This window comes from Schistocerca americana, chromosome 2, assembly GCF_021461395.2.
Source record: "Schistocerca americana isolate TAMUIC-IGC-003095 chromosome 2, iqSchAmer2.1, whole genome shotgun sequence".
NCBI lineage: Eukaryota > Metazoa > Arthropoda > Insecta > Orthoptera > Acrididae > Schistocerca > Schistocerca americana.
In genome coordinates this window covers 98,658,450-98,678,090 of record NC_060120.1, presented here as the reverse complement: position 1 = coordinate 98,678,090, position 19,641 = coordinate 98,658,450, and the positions used below count along the sequence as shown (strand labels likewise).

At 43.6% G+C, this 19,641-nt stretch overlaps 1 protein-coding gene across 1 annotated transcript in view; it reads left to right on the top strand.

The window, feature by feature from the left end:
• LOC124593804 (sodium/hydrogen exchanger 9B2-like) overlaps positions 1-19,641 on the top strand; it is a gene marked incomplete at its 5' end in the record, with an annotated part of 113,445 nt that overhangs the window by 51,208 nt on the left and 42,596 nt on the right. The window contains one exon of the mRNA XM_047132152.1: positions 63-169. Within this exon, the coding sequence (XP_046988108.1) occupies positions 63-169 (107 nt within the window). The remainder of the gene's footprint in view (positions 1-62; positions 170-19,641) is intronic.

The window sequence follows — 19,641 nt, the reverse complement described above, 5'->3', positions numbered from 1 at the left end:
CCAGACGCTGCGGGTGTTCCTGTCACACAGCGTAACACCAACTCGCACTCTTTCTTTTGCAGGCAGCTTGGCGTACCAAATCGCGCAGTGCCCCGTGTCCGTCGTCGGTGGCATCGGCTATGGCGTCGCTTGGGGCTTCCTCGCCAAGTACATCCCCGAGAAGGCCGACGTGAGTATGCAAAGGAGACTTACTTCGATATGATGTTGAATGATACGGAATTTTTCAATTATCCTTTTCTTAATGTACTTACGGCTACGCACACCATAAAAAACCAACGTTTTAAGAATTAGCAACAGCACAAAAGCACATAAGTCAATGGCCTTTCTGCATTACGCAGGTAGTATTTCCAACAGGATCGGTCGCATTCTGCGGAAACACAGAATGAAGTGCCCTTTTTCTTCCACCATCTTAGATTAGGGCCTTTTTTAGGGTCTGTACACAATGAACTTGGTTTTGTGACATATCACACGTTGGTCAGACCATTAGGAAAGCGAAAGACCGGTATAATGAGGATAAGAGCCACACGCAACAACCGAGTAAATCTGTTATTGTAGACCATTGCTCTTGTACCGGTCTTCCTGTGGTATATAACATAGCAATTATGGCACGCACTCCCAGCTTTTGGGATATTATTATTAAGGAAGTAGTTGATATTAAATTAGCAAGGGACCTTAAACATACATATAAATGGAGGCAACTGCTTAAACTCTGCTTGGAATCCTGCTCCCCCCCTGTCAATCGGCAGAGATACAGCGTTAGTGTTCCTGCGTCACCCATTGGTGATTAATATTCACTATTGATAAATTCTGACGTTAGTCATCTCTGGTTGTGTGGTGACGCGTTGTCTTTCTGCATATGACTTCATAAGGAGTTCGTAATTTTCGCTCTTAGTCCTTAAATGATTTATAAGACTTTTTCTGTCTCAAGGAATTTCCATTTATAGGGTGATTCTAACTAAGGTTTAAAAACCTCCAAAGTGACGTAGGTGACGCTGAGACAAGTAATTTAATGAAAGACACATGGCGTCACGGATGTCGGGAAATCCCCAAACGTGGATGAGAAATGTGGAACATGTGACGTCAGTAGATGACGTACCTCGCCGCAAGTGCAGCAATTGGTCCTATCGGTCTGTCACCCCTGATCATTCCAACTCTAGTCAAATAGTACCGTCGGTCTGTGTCCTGGCCCACGTGCACGACTTTTGTACGTGGGCTCAGGATTCAAATCCTTCGTCCAGCAGGTGTTACACAATTATGTGTTTAAATTTCCTTTACTTTACGGCTATGGTCACAAAGTTTTTGTCAACAGATTACCGGTTTCGGTCTATAATGACCATCTTCAGAAATGTTTTATAAAAACAATGTCCTAATGTACTGCAGCAATAGTGGCATCGTCATATGTTAAAAGCAAAATCAGCACCAGCATCGTCAAATACATATAAATAACAGCACATGCTAGAGTCATCTTGTCAGCAGCACTACTGTTCAAAACAAACTGCCGTACAGTAACCATAAGATATTTACAATGTGTTAACATTGAGGTAAGATTTATTATTTTACCTATCGGTCTCGCGGTTTGTTGTATTTTATTGCAAAGTACAGTACAACAGAAACCTACAGTACTGAGTCACAGGTAAATGAGTATAAGCTTCCAAATTGCGTTCAGTAAATGACCTACGTTTTCTTTACCAAATAATGTCTGTAAAAAAAGGAGAGACAAAAGGAAAGAAACACAAAATACGAACAACTTTTCCTTTGTTACACTTACGGATATAATCTTATAACTTCTACTTTTTATTGATTTTGAAAAGCTAAAACTTCAATAGTTTTGTTTTCATTACGTACGAATATGAAACGTGTACGGCAGCCAATTCAGACAAGGAGAAAGTAGAATCTTTTGAACCGTGTTGTTGCAGAAGAAAGCTAATGATTAGTTGAGTAGATCGGACAACCAACGAAGAGATCTGAATCGAAATCTGTCGCACGACTTGACTAAAAGAAGGGATCGGTTGATAGGACAACTCCTGGTGCATCAAGGAATAATTAAATTGATAATGGAGGGAAGTACTAAAGTACCAGGTAGTTATAATTAAACTTCAGCTACTCACAGAGGTCCAGTGTGCGCTGTTTATCGTATGGCGGCGAAACATAGTAGGTATTCTAATGCGTTAATGCGGAACCGATTTACACTGGAAGTAATTAGTTCCAATTTTGGTCACCAGGTGCATATCTGGCACTGTATAGTATCTCGTCGACGTCTCCGATGCTCATAGTGAATAAATTTTGTAAGCGGTGTTTAGTACTAAAATCAAAATTATGCAACTTACTTGTTTGACATTTTCTGCCCACCTCCCGTTCCTAATCCATTACATATGGAATCATATCTATACATGGCCATATTTGCAACTGGTTGCCAAGATTGGAATTAACCTTTTTCCAGCATAAATCGGTTCCACATTAACGCTTTGGAATCACTCATCTCCTCTCCCTCCAGCTTAACTCCCGTCGCTCCGCCATTTTTGTCTCACTTGACCTCGAAAAGGCCTACGACCGTGTCTGGCATCCCGGTCTCCTGTTTAAACTCCAAACCTACGCCCTTCCTATCAACTACATCCGTCTGGTGGCCTCCTTCCTCTCCCACCGCCCCTCCTATGTTACCATCCATCATGCCAATTCCCACACCTTCTACCCCTCTGCCGGTGTGCCCCAGGGCTCTGTCCTCTCCCCTCTCCTCTACCTCCTGTACACGGCAGATATGCCCCAACCCCCCCCCCCCCTCCAGTACACTTCTTGCAATATGCTGATGACACCGCATTCCTCGCCCTCGCTCCTACCCTCCAACGGTCCCAACGCCTTCTCCAGAATCACCTTGACCTTTTTGCTGCATGGTGTAACCAATGGCTCCTGAAACTCAATCCTTCCAAGACCAGGTGATTCTCCAACAGAAAGGGGTTTCCACTCAATGGTCTGAAGATGACCACAGCAGTGGTCGAAACCGGTCACCTTATAAAATAAATTGTGATCAAGACTGTTTTTAATAGTAATTATTTACAATTTTATTGATCACTGCTGTTCCCATAATGCATTCAAAAGTAACCCAGGCAATCATCGTAGGTCGTACCACTCGCTCCTTCCGGCTCCTGGATTTCTCCCTTACTGTCTGCGCACGTCCTGTCCGCCTCACCCCCACCCTCACCTACCTTGGCCTCACCATTGACCGTCACCTCACCTGGATACATCATCTCCGCTCCATCCAATCCAAAGCCCACAACCGCCTCCGACTCCTCAAACTCCTCTCTGGCCGGACATGGGGGTTGCACCCCTCTACCATCCTCCACACCTACAAATCCTTCATCCGTCCCATCCTCTGTTATGCCAGTCCTGCCTGGATATCTGCCCCCCCCAAATTCTATCAGTCCCTCCAGTTCCTTGAGCGTGATGCACTCCGCCTCGCCCTCCGTATCCGCCTCCCGTCCCCCACGCGGATCCTCTATGATCTCATTCCTTTCCCCCATGTGCTCCTATTCCTCGAACATATCCACATCCTCTACACCTCCCGCCGTCTTGAACCCCCTCACCCCCTGGTTGCTCCTCTCCTCTCCCGTCCCCGCCCCCTGCCACGTCTTCACCGTTGTGTCCCCCCTACCCTCCATCTCTACACCCTCCATCTCCTTTCCCAAGGTGGCTTCCGTCAACTCCCCCTCCCGGATGATGCCCTCTCTCCCTCCATTTATCCTTCCTACCAACTCTGATCCTCAATCCCCCTCCTTTCCTCTGTCCTTTCCCTGGGCTCCCTCTTCCCCCCCCCTTCCGTCCTGTTTTCTCCCCACTAAACCTCTCCCTACCTCCCTTCTCCCCCCCAGTCCTTTTGTATTTCCCTCCTCTGCCTACCCCACTCCCTGTCGCGTCTGCCCCCCACCCCTCTTATGGGTCCTCATCCTCCTTCAGCTCCTTTCCCGGTTCCACCCTTCGCTGTTACTCTCCTTTCCCCCCTTTTTTGTTTTCCCATCTTCTGTCCAGTTTCCCCCCACCTGCTCTCGACTGTGGTGTCACATTTGCCAACTTTTTAGTGCAGTGTCCCAGTGACTACTCAGTGTTGTTTGTCTTTCTCGCGTTGCGAACAGAAACCATGCTGTCGCTAAGTGTGAATTTTATGTCCTTTGCGAACAGAATCCAGACTGTCGCCGTGTTTTTTAATTGTCTCTTGTTTTCCCTGTCTGCTTCGTATGCATTTTTATTAGCGTCATCATCCCTGTGTTGTTGTTTTAAGTTCCACGATTTCTTTTCGCCTTGTTACTCTCTAAGTCTCCGATTTTATCGCCTGTTTTTTATTATTTGTTCTCTTGATCTTTGTCACAAAATCTGTCGGCTGAAGAGCGGCATACTAAGCTGCTGCCAGCCCGCCCCCTTCGGGGGGAATTGAAATTCAATAAATGAAAAAAAAAAAAAACGCTTTGGAACATCAACCACGTTTTGCTGCCGTAAGATATTTGCAACCTACACCGTGCCTCTGTGAGTAGCTGCCCTTTAATTATAACCACGTGGTATGATGAGTAAAAATTGAAGAGAAACAAGAAGGGCTGACTACAGGAAGTAGATTCAGTTGGCTGTAGGTTGCAGTACACAGACCACAACAACAAATAGCCTACTTTATCAGAAGCTTACTATTATTGAATTTTTAGCATCATCTGCAACTTGCAGCCTCTTTCAGGTAGATCACTTGCATATATTCAATTCCAGAAGCCACCAAAGCCTCACAAAATACAGCCATAGCTTATAAATAAACGAAGCACAACTGAATTTCGAAAAACTATTCTCGAAGGCGCCAAATTTAATATTTGTTCCCAACGGAATTTAACTGTTGTAAATTTGATTAAAGTTAAAATTGTAGGTCGTACCATATTTTATAACGATTAATTACAAATGAGCGATGCAACATATTTCCCGTAATTTAATATGTGTGAAAATGAGAGCGTTTCTAATGTCTACAGCCTGCTTGCCTTTGCAACAAAGCTATGATCTGAACCGGTGCTTAAAATGCTGTTACAGTACTTCAGTTAGGAACGGTAATATTAATGTTCAAGAAGACAGATGACAAAAGTGTGATAGGATAGATCCAGTTCACATGAAGTTAAGAACCAAATTCTCGAAAAAATGAACAAATTGTTACTAAAACTAGGACTACGATACAACTTAGGAGAAGTAATGGTCTGCTAGGAGTTAAAAAATCAAGTTTGCAATGTAAATCTCTCACATCACTATCTGAACTTTCCCACGATGTCCATGCCTTTGCGAAGGAGATTAAATACATCAGATCTTTGGGATATTGGTTGTAGGAGTATAAGATAATCTTAGCTGATTGATGCGTGTGGCGTTAAGTCTCTGCATGAGCTACGATCGCCTCGTGTCATTGCAGGCTTATCATTTGCACTCTTACTAAGAACTGCGTTGAACCAGAAATATAAATGAGCACCTATCACTACATTACATCTCTAGATTACCGGAGGCAAAAATGACACGAATTCCTGACGTGCAATCAGATATTTGTCTGACATCGATAAAAACTGAATTATCTGAAATTCCTTAATAATAATTATTTTGACTCTCATTAAATCTGTACTTACGTGTAACGTGTATAAATCATTGTGAGATAAAAGGGCAATCAATTTGTGATGCTGTATTCTTTTATTAAACTTGATATTTCTATCATCTTATAGGTACGTTAGCGCTCTACCGAAGCGAGGGTTCGGTAGTTCGGTAGTTTTGGTACAGTACATAAATGATGTGAATCGTCGGATTACCGGTGGTGTTGGTAGCACTGGTAAGGAAAGAAATATAAACGAATGTGTCAGAGAGAATCTGAGAACCGACGACTTCTTTTTGTTTGTTTATTTTGTTTCGCACGTAACTACAACCGCACATCGCTCAGTGTTAGTCCTTCGTGTATTTTACATCCTTACAAAACATAATTTCCATTTTATAAGTAACAAAAATTACTTAATCGCGTAACTTCTGCGCTTTTATGTAACCAAAACAATTACTTTTAATGCAAGTGTAGTTTACATGCACAAACATAAAAAAATCTATGTAATTATTATTATTTTGTATTCAATAGTACGTTCTTCGTCGTGATCAGAGGCAAGGGTTTTCTGTTGTCATTGATAAGTGCGAAAGGTGTTTATGAGGAACAGAAATATGTTTCATATAACACAATGAAGTATTAAAGCAATGTTTGATATGATTTTGTTTTTCGGTTTTTTAAATATTACTTTTGGTTTCGAGCAAAGTGCCTAAAGTGGCATCCGGTTCTGATAGTGGGGGTGAAATAACTTTTCATCATCCGTATTTATCTCATAGGGTATTATAAGGCACCAGATACTTTTACTAATAGGCTCAGCTAGTTTTTCTAATGAGGAATCTGGATTAGCCATTATGCCATCAGATATTGCAACTGTGTTATAGTTAGTAATCAGTACTATCACTCCGCGATTAGTATAGTCATCATCACAGGAAAAACTCGTTGTCGAATAGCTTTGCCTTTGAGTTATCTGTGAGTCCAGAAGTGACTTGCAGTCCAATGCCAGAGGCACTATAGTGACGTCAGACGGTCCCAAGTGCAGCAGCTTTTATGTTTCGCCTCAGAATTCCTTTTCTTTTCTGCGCTGTCTCTTATCAATCGCTGTTCGTCGGCTGTGATTAGCAGAGCCTAATAGCTGTTAAATATATGAAAAGGGAGGCAGAATGTCGCGAGTGTAAACTGGTAATCTGACGCAGCAGTTCTACCTCACGAGACAGATAGTAACTGACAGCCACAATGTCTGCTCCGCAGGTAAACGGGGAGGGGGAGGGGGGGAAATTGCGGGTACCTAACAGTACTGTTGTATAGACAACACTTAATCTTGCGCTCATACATACATAAATAAGTAATTAAAGAACATCAAAACATAGGAACAGCTCAGAACAATTGATGAAAATATTCTGCGTGGATTGTTACCATGGATTAACTTTTTTAATATTGATAAAGGAAAACATAGAAATCTAAACCAGTTGCCTTGTAAATGTCTTCTCGATCTGTGTCCCGTAAAATTAGCTGCATTGTCAGACAATAAAACCCGCGGGTTTGGATGATGAGTGTGCTCCCTGCCGCCGTTGGATAAGCAGCTGCAGCAGCAAGTCGTATACTCCTAGCTCACTCATTTGTTACATAGTTTAATTCTTAATTTCTTTGCGTGTTTTTGGTTCTTGCATTGTTTAATTCATAAATTTCGGGCGTATTATAGTATTTGAGAGTTGTAGCATCGCGTTTTAGTACCTGAATAGTGTAAATTCGCGTAGTCGTTTGTCTACTGTTTTGTTTTGAACGGCCAGTGTCGGTTGGTCGCAGTCAGTGTGCTCCCTGCCGCCGTTGGATAAGCAGCTGCAGCAGCAAGTCGTATACTCCTAGCTCACTCATTTGTTACATAGTTTAATTCTTAATTTCTTTGCGTGTTTTTGGTTCTTGCATTGTTTAATTCATAAATTTCGGGCGTATTATAGTATTTGAGAGTTGTAGCATCGCGTTTTAGTACCTGAATAGTGTAAATTCGCGTAGTCGTTTGTCTACTGTTTTGTTTTGAACGGCCAGTGTCGGTTGGTCGCAGTCAGTGTGCTCCCTGCCGCCGTTGGATAAGCAGCTGCAGCAGCAAGTCGTATACTCCTAGCTCACTCATTTGTTACATAGTTTAATTCTTAATTTCTTTGCGTGTTTTTGGTTCTTGCATTGTTTAATTCATAAATTTCGGGCGTATTATAGTATTTGAGAGTGTAGCATCGTGTTTTAGTACCTGAATAGTGTAATTTCGCTTAGTCTCCTTCCGCCGCCGAGCAGTGTCAGCAGTGCGCAAGTAGCAGCATTACTGCATTTACTAGGCAATCTTGTATTTTAATAACCGTTTAAATTTTGTCGATTTGTTTGCGCTCTCTGTAGATTAGTTCAGACGTTCTTTGCAAAACAGTTTTTAGCATGGATAGGGACTGCAACTGCTGTGTTCGGATGCAGGCTGAGTTGGCATCCCTTCGCTCCCAGCTTCAGGCAGTGTTGGCTTCGGTCACACAGCTTGAGGCTGTTGCCAATGGGCATCACTGTGGGGGTCCGGATGGGGGTTTGTCGGGGACGGCCAGCTCGTCCCACGCATCCCCTGATCGGACTACGACTGTGGTTGCCCGGGATACTGCCCGCATTGAGGCTGATCCCTCACCTGTGGTAGAGTGGGAGGTCGTTTCAAGGTGTGGCAGGGGGCGAAAGACATTCCGGAGGGCTGAACGGAAAGCCTCTCCAGTTTGTCTGACGAACCGGTTTCAGGCTCTGTCTCAGGCTGATACTGATCTTCGGCCTGACATGGCTGCTTGTCCTGTTCCAGAGGTTGCCCCTCAGTCTGCAAGATCTGGGCAGTCGCAGAGGGTGGGCTTACTGGTAGTTGGGAGCTCCAACGTCAGGCGCGTAATGGGGCCCCTTAGGGAAATGGGAGCAAGAGAGGGGAAGAAAACCAATGTGCACTCCGTGTGCATACCGGGGGGAGTCATTCCAGATGTGGAAAGGGTCCTTCCGGATGCCATGAAGGGTACAGGGTGCACCCATCTGCAGGTGGTCGCTCATGTTGGCACCAATGATGTGTGTCGCTATGGATCGGAGGAAATCCTCTCTGGCTTCCGGCGGCTATCTGATTTGGTGAAGACTGCCAGTCTCGCTAGCGGGATGAAAGCAGAGCTCACCATCTGCAGCATCGTCGACAGGACTGACTGCGGACCTTTGGTACAGAGCCGAGTGGAGGGTCTGAATCAGAGGCTGAGACGGTTCTGCGACCGTGTGGGCTGCAGATTCCTCGACTTGCGCCATAGGGTGGTGGGGTTTCGGGTTCCGCTGGATAGGTCAGGAGTCCACTACACGCAACAAGCGGCTACACGGGTAGCAGGGGTTGTGTGGCGTGGGCTGGGCGGTTTTTTAGGTTAGATGGCCTTGGGCAAGTACAGAAAGGGCAACAGCCTCAACGGGTGCGGGGCAAAGTCAGGACATGCGGGGACCAAGCAGCAATCGGTATTGTAATTGACAACTGTCGAAGCTGCGTTGGTAAAGTACCGGAACTTCAAGCGCTGATAGAAAGCACCGAAGCTGAAATCGTTATAGGTACAGAAAGCTGGCTTAAGCCAGAGATAAATTCTGCCGAAATTTTTACAAAGGTACAGACGGTGTTTAGAAAGGATAGATTGCATGCAACCGGTGGTGGAGTGTTCGTCGCTGTTAGTAGTAGTTTATCCTGTAGTGAAGTAGAAGTGGATAGTTCCTGTGAATTATTATGGGTGGAGGTTACACTAAACAACCGAACTAGGTTAATAATTGGCTCCTTTTACCGACCTCCCGACTCAGCAGCATTAGTGGCAGAACAACTGAGAGAAAATTTGGAATACATTTCACATAAATTTTCTCAGCATGTTACAGTCTTAGGTGGAGATTTCAATTTACCAGATATAGACTGGGACACTCAGATGTTTAGGATGGGTGGTAGGGACAGAGCATCGAGTGACATTATACTGAGTGCACTATCCGAAAATTACCTCGAGCAATTAAACAGAGAACCGACTCGTGGAGATAACATCTTGGACCTACTGATAACAAACAGACCCGAACTTTTCGACTCTGTATGTACAGAACAGGGAATCAGTGATCATAAGGCCGTTGCAGCATCCCTGAATATGGAAGTTAATAGGAATATAAAAAAAGGGAGGAAGGTTTATCTGTTTAGCAAGAGTAATAGAAGGCAGATTTCAGACTACCTAACAGATCAAAACGAAAATTTCTGTTCCGACACTGACAATGTTGAGTGTTTATGGAAAAAGTTCAAGGCAATCGTAAAATGCGTTTTAGACAGGTACGTGCTGAGTAAAACTGTGAGGGACGGGAAAAACCCACCGTGGTACAACAACAAAGTTAGGAAACTACTGCGAAAGCAAAGAGAGCTCCACTCCAAGTTTAAACGCAGCCAAAACCTCTCAGACAAACAGAAGCTAAACGATGTCAAAGTTAGCGTAAGGAGGGCTATGCGTGAAGCGTTCATTGAATTCGAAAGTAAAATTCTATGTACCGACTTGACAGAAAATCCTAGGAAGTTCTGGTCTTACGTTAAATCAGTAAGTGGCTCGAAACAGCATATCCAGACACTACGGGATGATGATGGCATTGAAACAGAGGATGACACGCGTAAAGCTGAAATACTAAACACCTTTTTCCAAAGCTGTTTCACAGAGGAAGACCGCACTGCAGTTCCTTCTCTAAATCCTCGCACAAACGAAAAAATGGCTGACATCGAAATAAGTGTCCAAGGAATAGAAAAGCAACTGGAATCACTCAATAGAGGAAAGTCCACTGGACCTGACGGGATACCAATTCGATTCTACACAGAGTACGCGAAAGAACTTGCCCCCCTTCTAACAGCCGTGTACCGCAAGTCTCTAGAGGAACGGAGGGTTCCAAATGATTGGAAAAGAGCACAGATAGTCCCAGTCTTCAAGAAGGGTCGTCGAGCAGATGCGCAAAACTATAGACCTATATCTCTTACGTCGATCTCTTGTAGAATTTTAGAACATGTTTTTTGCTCGCGTATCATGTCATTTCTGGAAACCCAGAATCTACTATGTAGGAATCAACATGGATTCCGGAAACAGCGATCGTGTGAGACCCAACTCGCCTTATTTGTTCATGAGACCCAGAAAATATTAGATATAGGCTCCCAGGTAGATGCTATTTTTCTTGACTTCCGGAAGGCGTTCGATGCAGTTCCGCACTGTCGCCTGATAAACAAAGTAAGAGCCTACGGAATATCAGACCAGCTGTGTGGCTGGATTGAAGAGTTTTTAGCAAACAGAACACAGCATGTTGTTATCAATGGAGAGACGTCTACAGACGTTAAAGTAACCTCTGGCGTGCCACAGGGGAGTGTTATGGGACCATTGCTTTTCACAATATATATAAATTACTTAGTAGATAGTGTCGGAAGTTCCATGCGGCTGTTCGCGGATGATGCTGTAGTATACAGAGAAGTTGCTGCATTAGAAAATTGTAGCGAAATACAGGAAGATCTGCAGCGGATAGGCACTTGGTGCAGGGAGTGGCAACTGACCCTTAACATAGACAAATGTAATGTATTGCGAATACATAGAAAGAAGAATCCTTTATTGTATGATTATATGATAGCGGAACAAACACTGGTAGCAGTTACTTCTGTAAAATATCTGGGGGTATGCGTACGGAACGATTTGAAGTGGAATGATCATATAAAATTAATTGTTGGTAAGGCGGGTACCAGGTTGAGATTCATTGGGAGAGTGCTTAGAAAATGTAGTCCATCAACAAAGGAGGTGGCTTACAAAACACTCGTTCGACCTATACTTGAGTATTGCTCATCAGTGTGGGATCCGTACCAGGGCGGGTTGACGGAGGAGATAGAGAAGATCCAAAGAAGAGCGGCGCGTTTCGTCACCGGGTTATTTGGTAACCGTGATAGCGTTACGGAGATGTTTAATAAACTCAAGTGGCAGACTCTGCAAGAGAGGCGCTCTGCATCGCGGTGTAGCTTGCTCGCCAGGTTTCGAGAGGGTGCGTTTCTGGATGAGGTATCGAATATATTACTTCCCCCTACTTATACCTCCCGAGGAGACCACGAATGTAAAATTAGAGAGATTAGAGCGCGCACGGAGGCTTTCAGACAGTCGTTCTTCCCGCGAACCATACGCGACTGGAACAGGAAAGGGAGGTAATGACAGTGGCACGTAAAGTGCCCTCCGCCACACACCGTTGGGTGGCTTGCGGTGTATCAATGTAGATGTAGATGTAGATGTAGATGTAGACTGCGCAGTACATGCCTTGATTGTATATAATTTTACATATTTAAGGAATAGAGTGTAGAATCCAACAATGTAGCTTCGGTTAGTCCTTAGAAGATGCAACAAGTCCACTAAAGAGGCAGCTTACACTACACTCGTTCGTCCTCTGTTAGAATATTGCTGCGCGGTGTGGGATCCTTACCAGGTGGGATTGACGGAGGACATCGAAAGGGTGCAAAAAAGGGCAGCTCGTTTTGTATTATCACGCAATAGGGGAGAGAGTGTGGCAGATATGATACGCGAGTTGGGATGGAAGTCATTAAAGCAAAGACGTTTTTCGTCGCGGGGAGATCTATTTACGAAATTTCAGTCACCAACTTTCTCTTCCGAGTGCGAAAATATTTTGTTGAGCCCAACCTACATAGGTAGGAACGATCATCAAAATAAAATAAGAGAAATCAGAGCTCGAGCAGAAAGGTTTAGGTGTTCGTTTTTCCCGCGCGCTGTTTGGTAGTGGAATGATAGAGAGGTAGTATGATTGTGGTTCGATGAACCCCCTGCCAAGCACTTAAATGTGAATTGCAGAGTAATCGTGTAGATGTAGATGTAGATGCAGATGTGGATGATATTACCTGTAGCACGTGCCAGGGGTCCCATTATATCCAGGCTCATAACATGTAGTGATTCTACAATAGTAATTGGATGTAATATTCCTCTGGCGCCGTGATTTGAAAGTTTTGCCTTCTGACATATTTGACACTTCCTCGTCGTCCTTTGCACAATTCTTCTTAGATTGGAACTAAGGCTATATCGTCCAACCTTTTCTGAACATCTGTACACTCCACAGTGTACCCAAACTACTTGTGTATATCATATTAATTTTGAACATCGTCTTGTGGAATTCAAACACACCAATTCCTTGATGGAGGATTTCTCCTATGAAATAAGACATTACCATGCAATTGATATAGCTCATTTATCCTTGCTGATTTTTCACACTGAATCTTCTGAATGACATGATTCCAACGAGGATCTGTTCGTTGTAGTTGAGCCATGTTCCTGCAGTTCTAAGATACGCTCTTCGACTTTCCACATCCTTCATTAGTAAGACTTTAAATTCCGTTGTCTTCTATTTCCATAGCTTCGGTTAGTCCTTCGGGTATCTGCAATAATGTTCTCTCTACCATGAACATACATAATTTCAAAACGTTATTCTTGTAGAATGAGGGTCTTTATAGCTGATTGAGGAGGTAAAAGCTTGCAATTATTCAGAAAGCTTAGTGCCTCGTGATCGCAATTTACTCTAGCTAGATAGTAATGAAATTTTCGAAATGCGCATGTAGCTGCCAATGCTTCCAGTTCTCTATCTGTATAAGCTCGTTCAAAGTTAGTGAGCGTTCGACTTGCAAAAGACATGGCAAAAAAAGTATGTACACCGTCAACTAACTGGATCTTAAATAGACAAGCTCCTAATGCACAGGACAAGGCATCTGTCATCAACCTAAAATCTAATGTCATGTCTGGATGATGTAAGATAGGTGCATTGACAAGAGTGGTTTTAATATTCTTAATTGCTATCTCACACTCAAGAGTCCATTGCCATGGCACATTCTTCTTTAATAAACACAACAATGCTTCTGAATTTAAGACTTGATTTGATATGAAATGATGATAAAATGAAGCTAATCCTAAGAATACCTTTAATTTGGTTCTGTTACGTGGTGGTGGCGCATTTTCTATTGCACTAATCTTCTTTTTCGTAGGTAAAATCCCATGTGACAAAACCAGATGTCCTACAAAGTTGATATCAGTTACTGCAAATTTCGATTTCTTGAGGTTGGCAGTCACCCCTGATAGTAGGAAATTCTCCAGTACTCGTCTTAAAATCTAAACATGTTGCTCCCAAATAGGTATCGTAATTAACATTTTATCCATAAATGGTGTGACCACATCACGTACTTCAGGTCCTAAGACAGTATCTAGTGCAGAAATGAATACACCCAAACTCACAATAAGATCGAATGGTAGTACAGTAAATTGGTAACTGCGCACCAAGTAAAGAAAGACGGTATACTTTCTTGATTCCATGTATAATAGGAATTGCCAAAACGAGACTTAAACCTATTGTGGAAACAAATCTTGACACCAGGAAATTTTTGGATTAATTCTTCTACACTCCTGGAAATTGAAATAAGAACACCGTGAATTCATTGTCCCAGGAAGGGGAAACTTTATTGACACATTCTTGGGGTCAGATACATCATATGATCACACTGACAGAACCACAGGCACATAGACACAGGCAACAGAGCATGCACAATGTCGGCACTAGTACAGTGTATATCCACCTTTCGCAGCAATGCAGGCTGCTATTCTCCCATGGAGACGATCGTAGAGATGCTGGATGTAGTCCTGTGGAACGGCTTGCCATGCCATTTCCACCTGGCGCCTCAGTTGGACCAGCGTTCGTGCTGGACGTGCAGACCGCGTGAGACGACGCTTCATCCAGTCCCAAACATGCTCAATGGGGGACAGACCCGGAGATCTTGCTGGCCAGGGTAGTTGACTTACACCTTCTAGAGCACGTTGGGTGGCACGGGATACATGCGGACGTGCATTGTCCTGTTGGAACAGCAAGTTCCCTTGCCGGTCTAGGAATGGTAGAACGATGGGTTCGATGACGGTTTGGATGTACCGTGCACTATTCAGTGTCCCCTCGACGATCACCAGTGGTGTACGGCCAGTGTAGGAGATCGCTCCCCACACCATGATGCCGGGTGTTGGCCCTGTGTGCCTCGGTCGTATGCAGTCCTGATTGTGGCGCTCACCTGCACGGCGCCAAACACGCATACGACCATCATTGGCACCAAGGCAGAAGCGACTCTCATCGCTGAAGACGACACGTCTCCATTCGTCCCTCCATTCACGCCTGTCGCGACACCACTGGAGGCGGGCTGCACGATGTTGGGGCGTGACCGGAAGACGGCCTAACGGTGTGCGGGACCGTAGCCCAGCTTCATGGAGACGGTTGCGAATGGTCCTCGCCGATACCCCAGGAGCAACAGTGTCCCTACTTTGCTGGGAAGTGGCGGTGCGGTCCCCTACGGCACTGCGTAGGATCCTACGATCTTGGCGTGCATCCGTGCGTCGCTGCGGTCCGGTCCCAGGTCGACGGGCACGTGCACCTTCCGCCGACCACTGGCGACAACATCGATGTACTGTGGAGACCTCACGCCCCACGTGTTGCAATTCGGCGGTACGTCCACCCGGCCTCCCGCATGCCCACTATACGCCCTCGCTCAAAGTCCGTCAACTGCACATACGGTTCACGTCCACGCTGTCGCGGCATGCTACCAGTGTTAAAGACTGCGATGGAGCTCCGTATGCCACGGCAAACTGGCTGACACTGACGGCGGCGGCGCACAAATGCTGCGCAGCTAGCGCCATTCGACGGCCAACACCGCGGTTCCTGGTGTGTCCGCTGTGCCGTGCGTGTGATCATTTCTTGTACAGCCCTCTCGCAGTGTCCGGAGCAAGTATGGTGGGTCTGACACACCGGTGTCAATGTGTTCTTTTTTCCATTTCCAGGAGTGTATATTAGGAGATTGTGTTCTTACTGAATGAATAATTTTATTTATTTCTCTGGCATCCAGAACAAAGCGAACACTCTCATCTGATTGGGTACCAAGTGAAAAGGTGCTACAGTAAGTATTGGATGGCTCAGCAATGCCTCAGCTAAGCATTCACTTTATTTCTCTGTCGGTGGTAGAGATTAGTGACCAATGAATGGAGAAATACCTGTGACAGTATGTTTTATGTGGTCTCACATTTAAATGACAGACATATCATCTTATGATGCCCGGTTTCTCTTCAAACACCATAGCATAATTCTGTATCAATTGTTTTAATTCACGCATTTGTTGAAGCATTAGGACATTAATTCAGTTACTTTTGCGTTATCTGCTCTAGTATGTTTATGCTAGAATCACTGGTCATTGGGCTAGTGATTTTTCTGCTATTATACCGAATAATAAATTCTTTGACAATAGGACCAATACAGTTTCTGCTTCTGTACCAGAAGAACTGTCAGAGGTCTGTCTATAGGTAACATGAACTTACTGGGGGCGAAGTCTATTACTGCATTCATCTCTATCAGTAATTCATGCCCCAAAATTAAGTCCAAAACAAGATTAGGTACCAGTAGGTACGTGCGACCTACAGCTCCATTACCGAGGTCCACTTTGATTCTTGTTTGCAGTTTAATCTAACGAGAGCGTCCTCCTGCAGCACCAATGCATTTCGCCACAGGTAAGGTTACCAAATTTGCTCGTTCCTGCAATCTCTTCATAAGAACTGTGGAGACAGCATTTACACTTGCGCCTGTGTCTAAGATTGCTATAACACTGAATCCCACAATGTTCGTTTGTAGCATGCTTTACGGTTTAAAGTTTCGGGATTTCTCACCGCGCAATGTTTCGTCCATAATATCAGCACCAAGGCTGTACCTTATCTTAATATTACTGTCACACTCCCATTCACTAACTCCGACCAGCCTTTCGGTGATACAGTTGGTCGCGTCTTGTTTTCCTGGAGTCTATGGACTGGTGATCCTTGTTCATCTGTAACGGCAGTAATAATTTGTGACGGGTTCCGCCAATCATTGCAGGTTTCATTTTGAGTTGGTGGCATATTACTATCCTGATCCCAGTGTGACGTTCCTGGGTTCTGTTATAACCGGGATTAAATCGCCTAACATGTTTCTTGTTCTTGTATTTGCACCTATGGGTATACTTTTTCCATTTCTTTGATTACTGGCATTGCTAAATCCTGTGTTGAGGGAACCCGTTTGTTTGTTTTCATAAGCCTTCGCATGTTGCTGATAGTTTTTGGTATGTCCGTTTGCATAATTCTTTCTATTTGACCTATTATATCCATTTCCATTGTTCCCTCTGGCTCTGGTGTTTTCCATTAACGTATCTACGGCATCTACAGCAATCAAAAACTCATCAAAATTTGTTTCGCTGACATGCAATAATATAGTTTCTGTGTCCAGTGGCAATTTTGCTCTCAGTATTCTAAGCATACGTATTGCAGGTTTCTGCTGCTTCAACTACTAATAGAGCTCCATCTCCTAAAATATGCCCACTCGCATAACTAATCTTCTGGTTTTTCGTCCATATTCCCGGTAAAACTCCTTTAAATGACCTAACAAAAACAACTGAATGTATAGAAAAAATGGTTCAAATGGCTCTGAGCACTATGGGACTTAACATCTGAGGTCATCAGTCCCCTAGAACTTAGAAGTACTTAAGCCTAACTAACCTAAGGACATCACAGACATCTATGCCCGAGGCAGGATTCGAACCTGCTACCGTCGCGGTCGCGCGGTTCCAGACTGAAGCGCTTAGAACTGCTCGGTCACTGTGGCCGGCGGATGTATAGACGTCTTTTCCGGATTATAAGATGGAACTGTCTGTGCTTCATTAATTTCTCCTGCATATGTAACGCCGCGTAATCAGTAACATGATTTGTCATTACATTCGCTTGTGTTAAAGTTTACGTATGGACCTGTTCATTAGTTCCAAAAGCTTGCTGCTTTATGAATGGACTACATCTTTCATTAACAGATTCACTGTCCGCGACAACTGAATAATTATCCTGGTAAGCGTGACGTAAATCATTTACCTGCTTGCGCTCACATCTTCGACTTGCTTGCAAACAGATTCCTGGTGGGCTAAATCTCTGTCTGACACGACATCCTTTACCTCAGACTGAATCTTTTGTTCAAGGGTATTAGTCAGCTGTGTGTCTTGGACACTGTGACACTCCAAAATACGTAAGAATAACATTCGATAGGTCTTTAACGTTCATAAAAAAACTGCATGAATTTCAAATCAAAAGTTTCCAACAGGAACAACCTACTGGGAAAATTGGTCGGATCACAGTGGGGCAGTCTAGCTGAAACCGTTCGAATTTCTGTACTGGCATTATGCTACTCCACTGCAGAGTATACCTATACTGTTTGGTATAAGTCAACACATGTCAAAAAGGTGGATATTGCCCTAAGCGACACATACAGTATTATAACAGGCTACTTGAAGTCAACTCCAGTCGAATTCCTCTATCACCTTTCAGGAATTGCACCCACCTTCTGTCCGAAGAGAAGTAGCAGCAAACACGGAAACAACGAAAGTGGAGCAGGAGAAAACGCAACCTATGCATAGGCAACAACCCTATCCACAACGGGTACGGTCAAAGAAAAGTTTCCTCGGCTCATCGGAGAAACTAACAACCATTGATGGAGAAGCCAGGCTGCAACTATGGAAGGCTGAGACATCCCATCCTCCTGGTTGGAAGATGTTTTCAGAATATTTACCCCCTGGTCGTGATGAGAACTAGCCAATCCGGAAGTCCTTAAACAGGCTGAGGTCAGGAGTGATCAGATCATGGATTAAACTGGCAAAATGGGATACATTGAAGAAAACAAAACCCAATGTGACTGCGGGGAAGAACAGACTGTTCATTATAGGCTTCAGTGTCAACTGTGTCTAGCTACCCGTACAGAAGGTGACCTTCACCAGGCAGCAGAATATGCACTGGAAATCGCCAAAATTTGGTCGAAGATTATATAAACTTTGTTAATCTGTCAACAGTTGTATAAATTTTGTTTTATGTATGTTTCTGACACAAGAAAACCTACCTACTGCTGGAAAAAGTCTGTAAATTGTTCCGTTTGTTGCGTGATTTGCGCTTTTGTAATGCGCGCAAACCCCGAGTCACATTATCTATTGCTTGTGACAACTCAGCAACAGTATTCGATAATCCCGGATTGGCCTAATTTCACATTTTCAGATTCCGATTTTAAATGATTAAACGCGTCTGGCAAATGCTTATAACGATCTTGCATTAGAAATCTTAACGAGAACAATAGTCCGAACAACAATACTCAGAATAAATAAAAATTCCAGATAACAACAAAAATTATATGTAAGTCACAGATGATAATATTGTTCGTATCTCTCTGCAAGATTATAGCGTCTTTGATTCCTACATACATCGCAGAATGTCAAGCAGTCATATCACTACTAAAATTGTTCATACTAAACTGTGACATTATAATGTAACGAAAATATTCTACGTGGATGGTTACTATGGATTAACATTTTTAATATTGATATAGGAAAACATAGAAAGCAATTAAGTGATTCGGCTTTTAGTAATTTTTGGCCAAGCTTTATTTCAGCATTCGTAATGTGAGCATTTAGAGAAGTTACGCTAAAATTTAAGGTGCACTTTTCACTAGTTACCACTTTTCTTGAAGAGCCAGTCTTACTTAAGACTTGTTACCTGGCCTTTTACTTATGCGTGACACCCTACACAATGTTCCTAGGGAAGCTTATTGAACAAACTTCCAAAGTTGCATTCGTGTCCTACTGCAATACACGAGTGTAATGCATATACTGTAAATGTAATAATGAAATATTGGGCTCAGAATGAGCTGTGGAATTTTAACTTAGTTATTAGCACTGAGAATCGTTAAATTACTAGTGTACAAAGTTTAATACCGTATTCAAATAACATTTTGACCAACACTTTGTGTAAAGTTGTTAGAGAGATGGTAACGCAGTGTAAAATTAAAATAACTTCCCGTCTGTTTATAACATATCTCTTGTACAAACGAAATGCACATTTTACCACCATTCAGTCCTATCAATCTTAGTGCATCGAGAACAACTTTAACCCGACACGCAGAAATTCTTTAGAAGCCTACTGCAATTTTCCCTC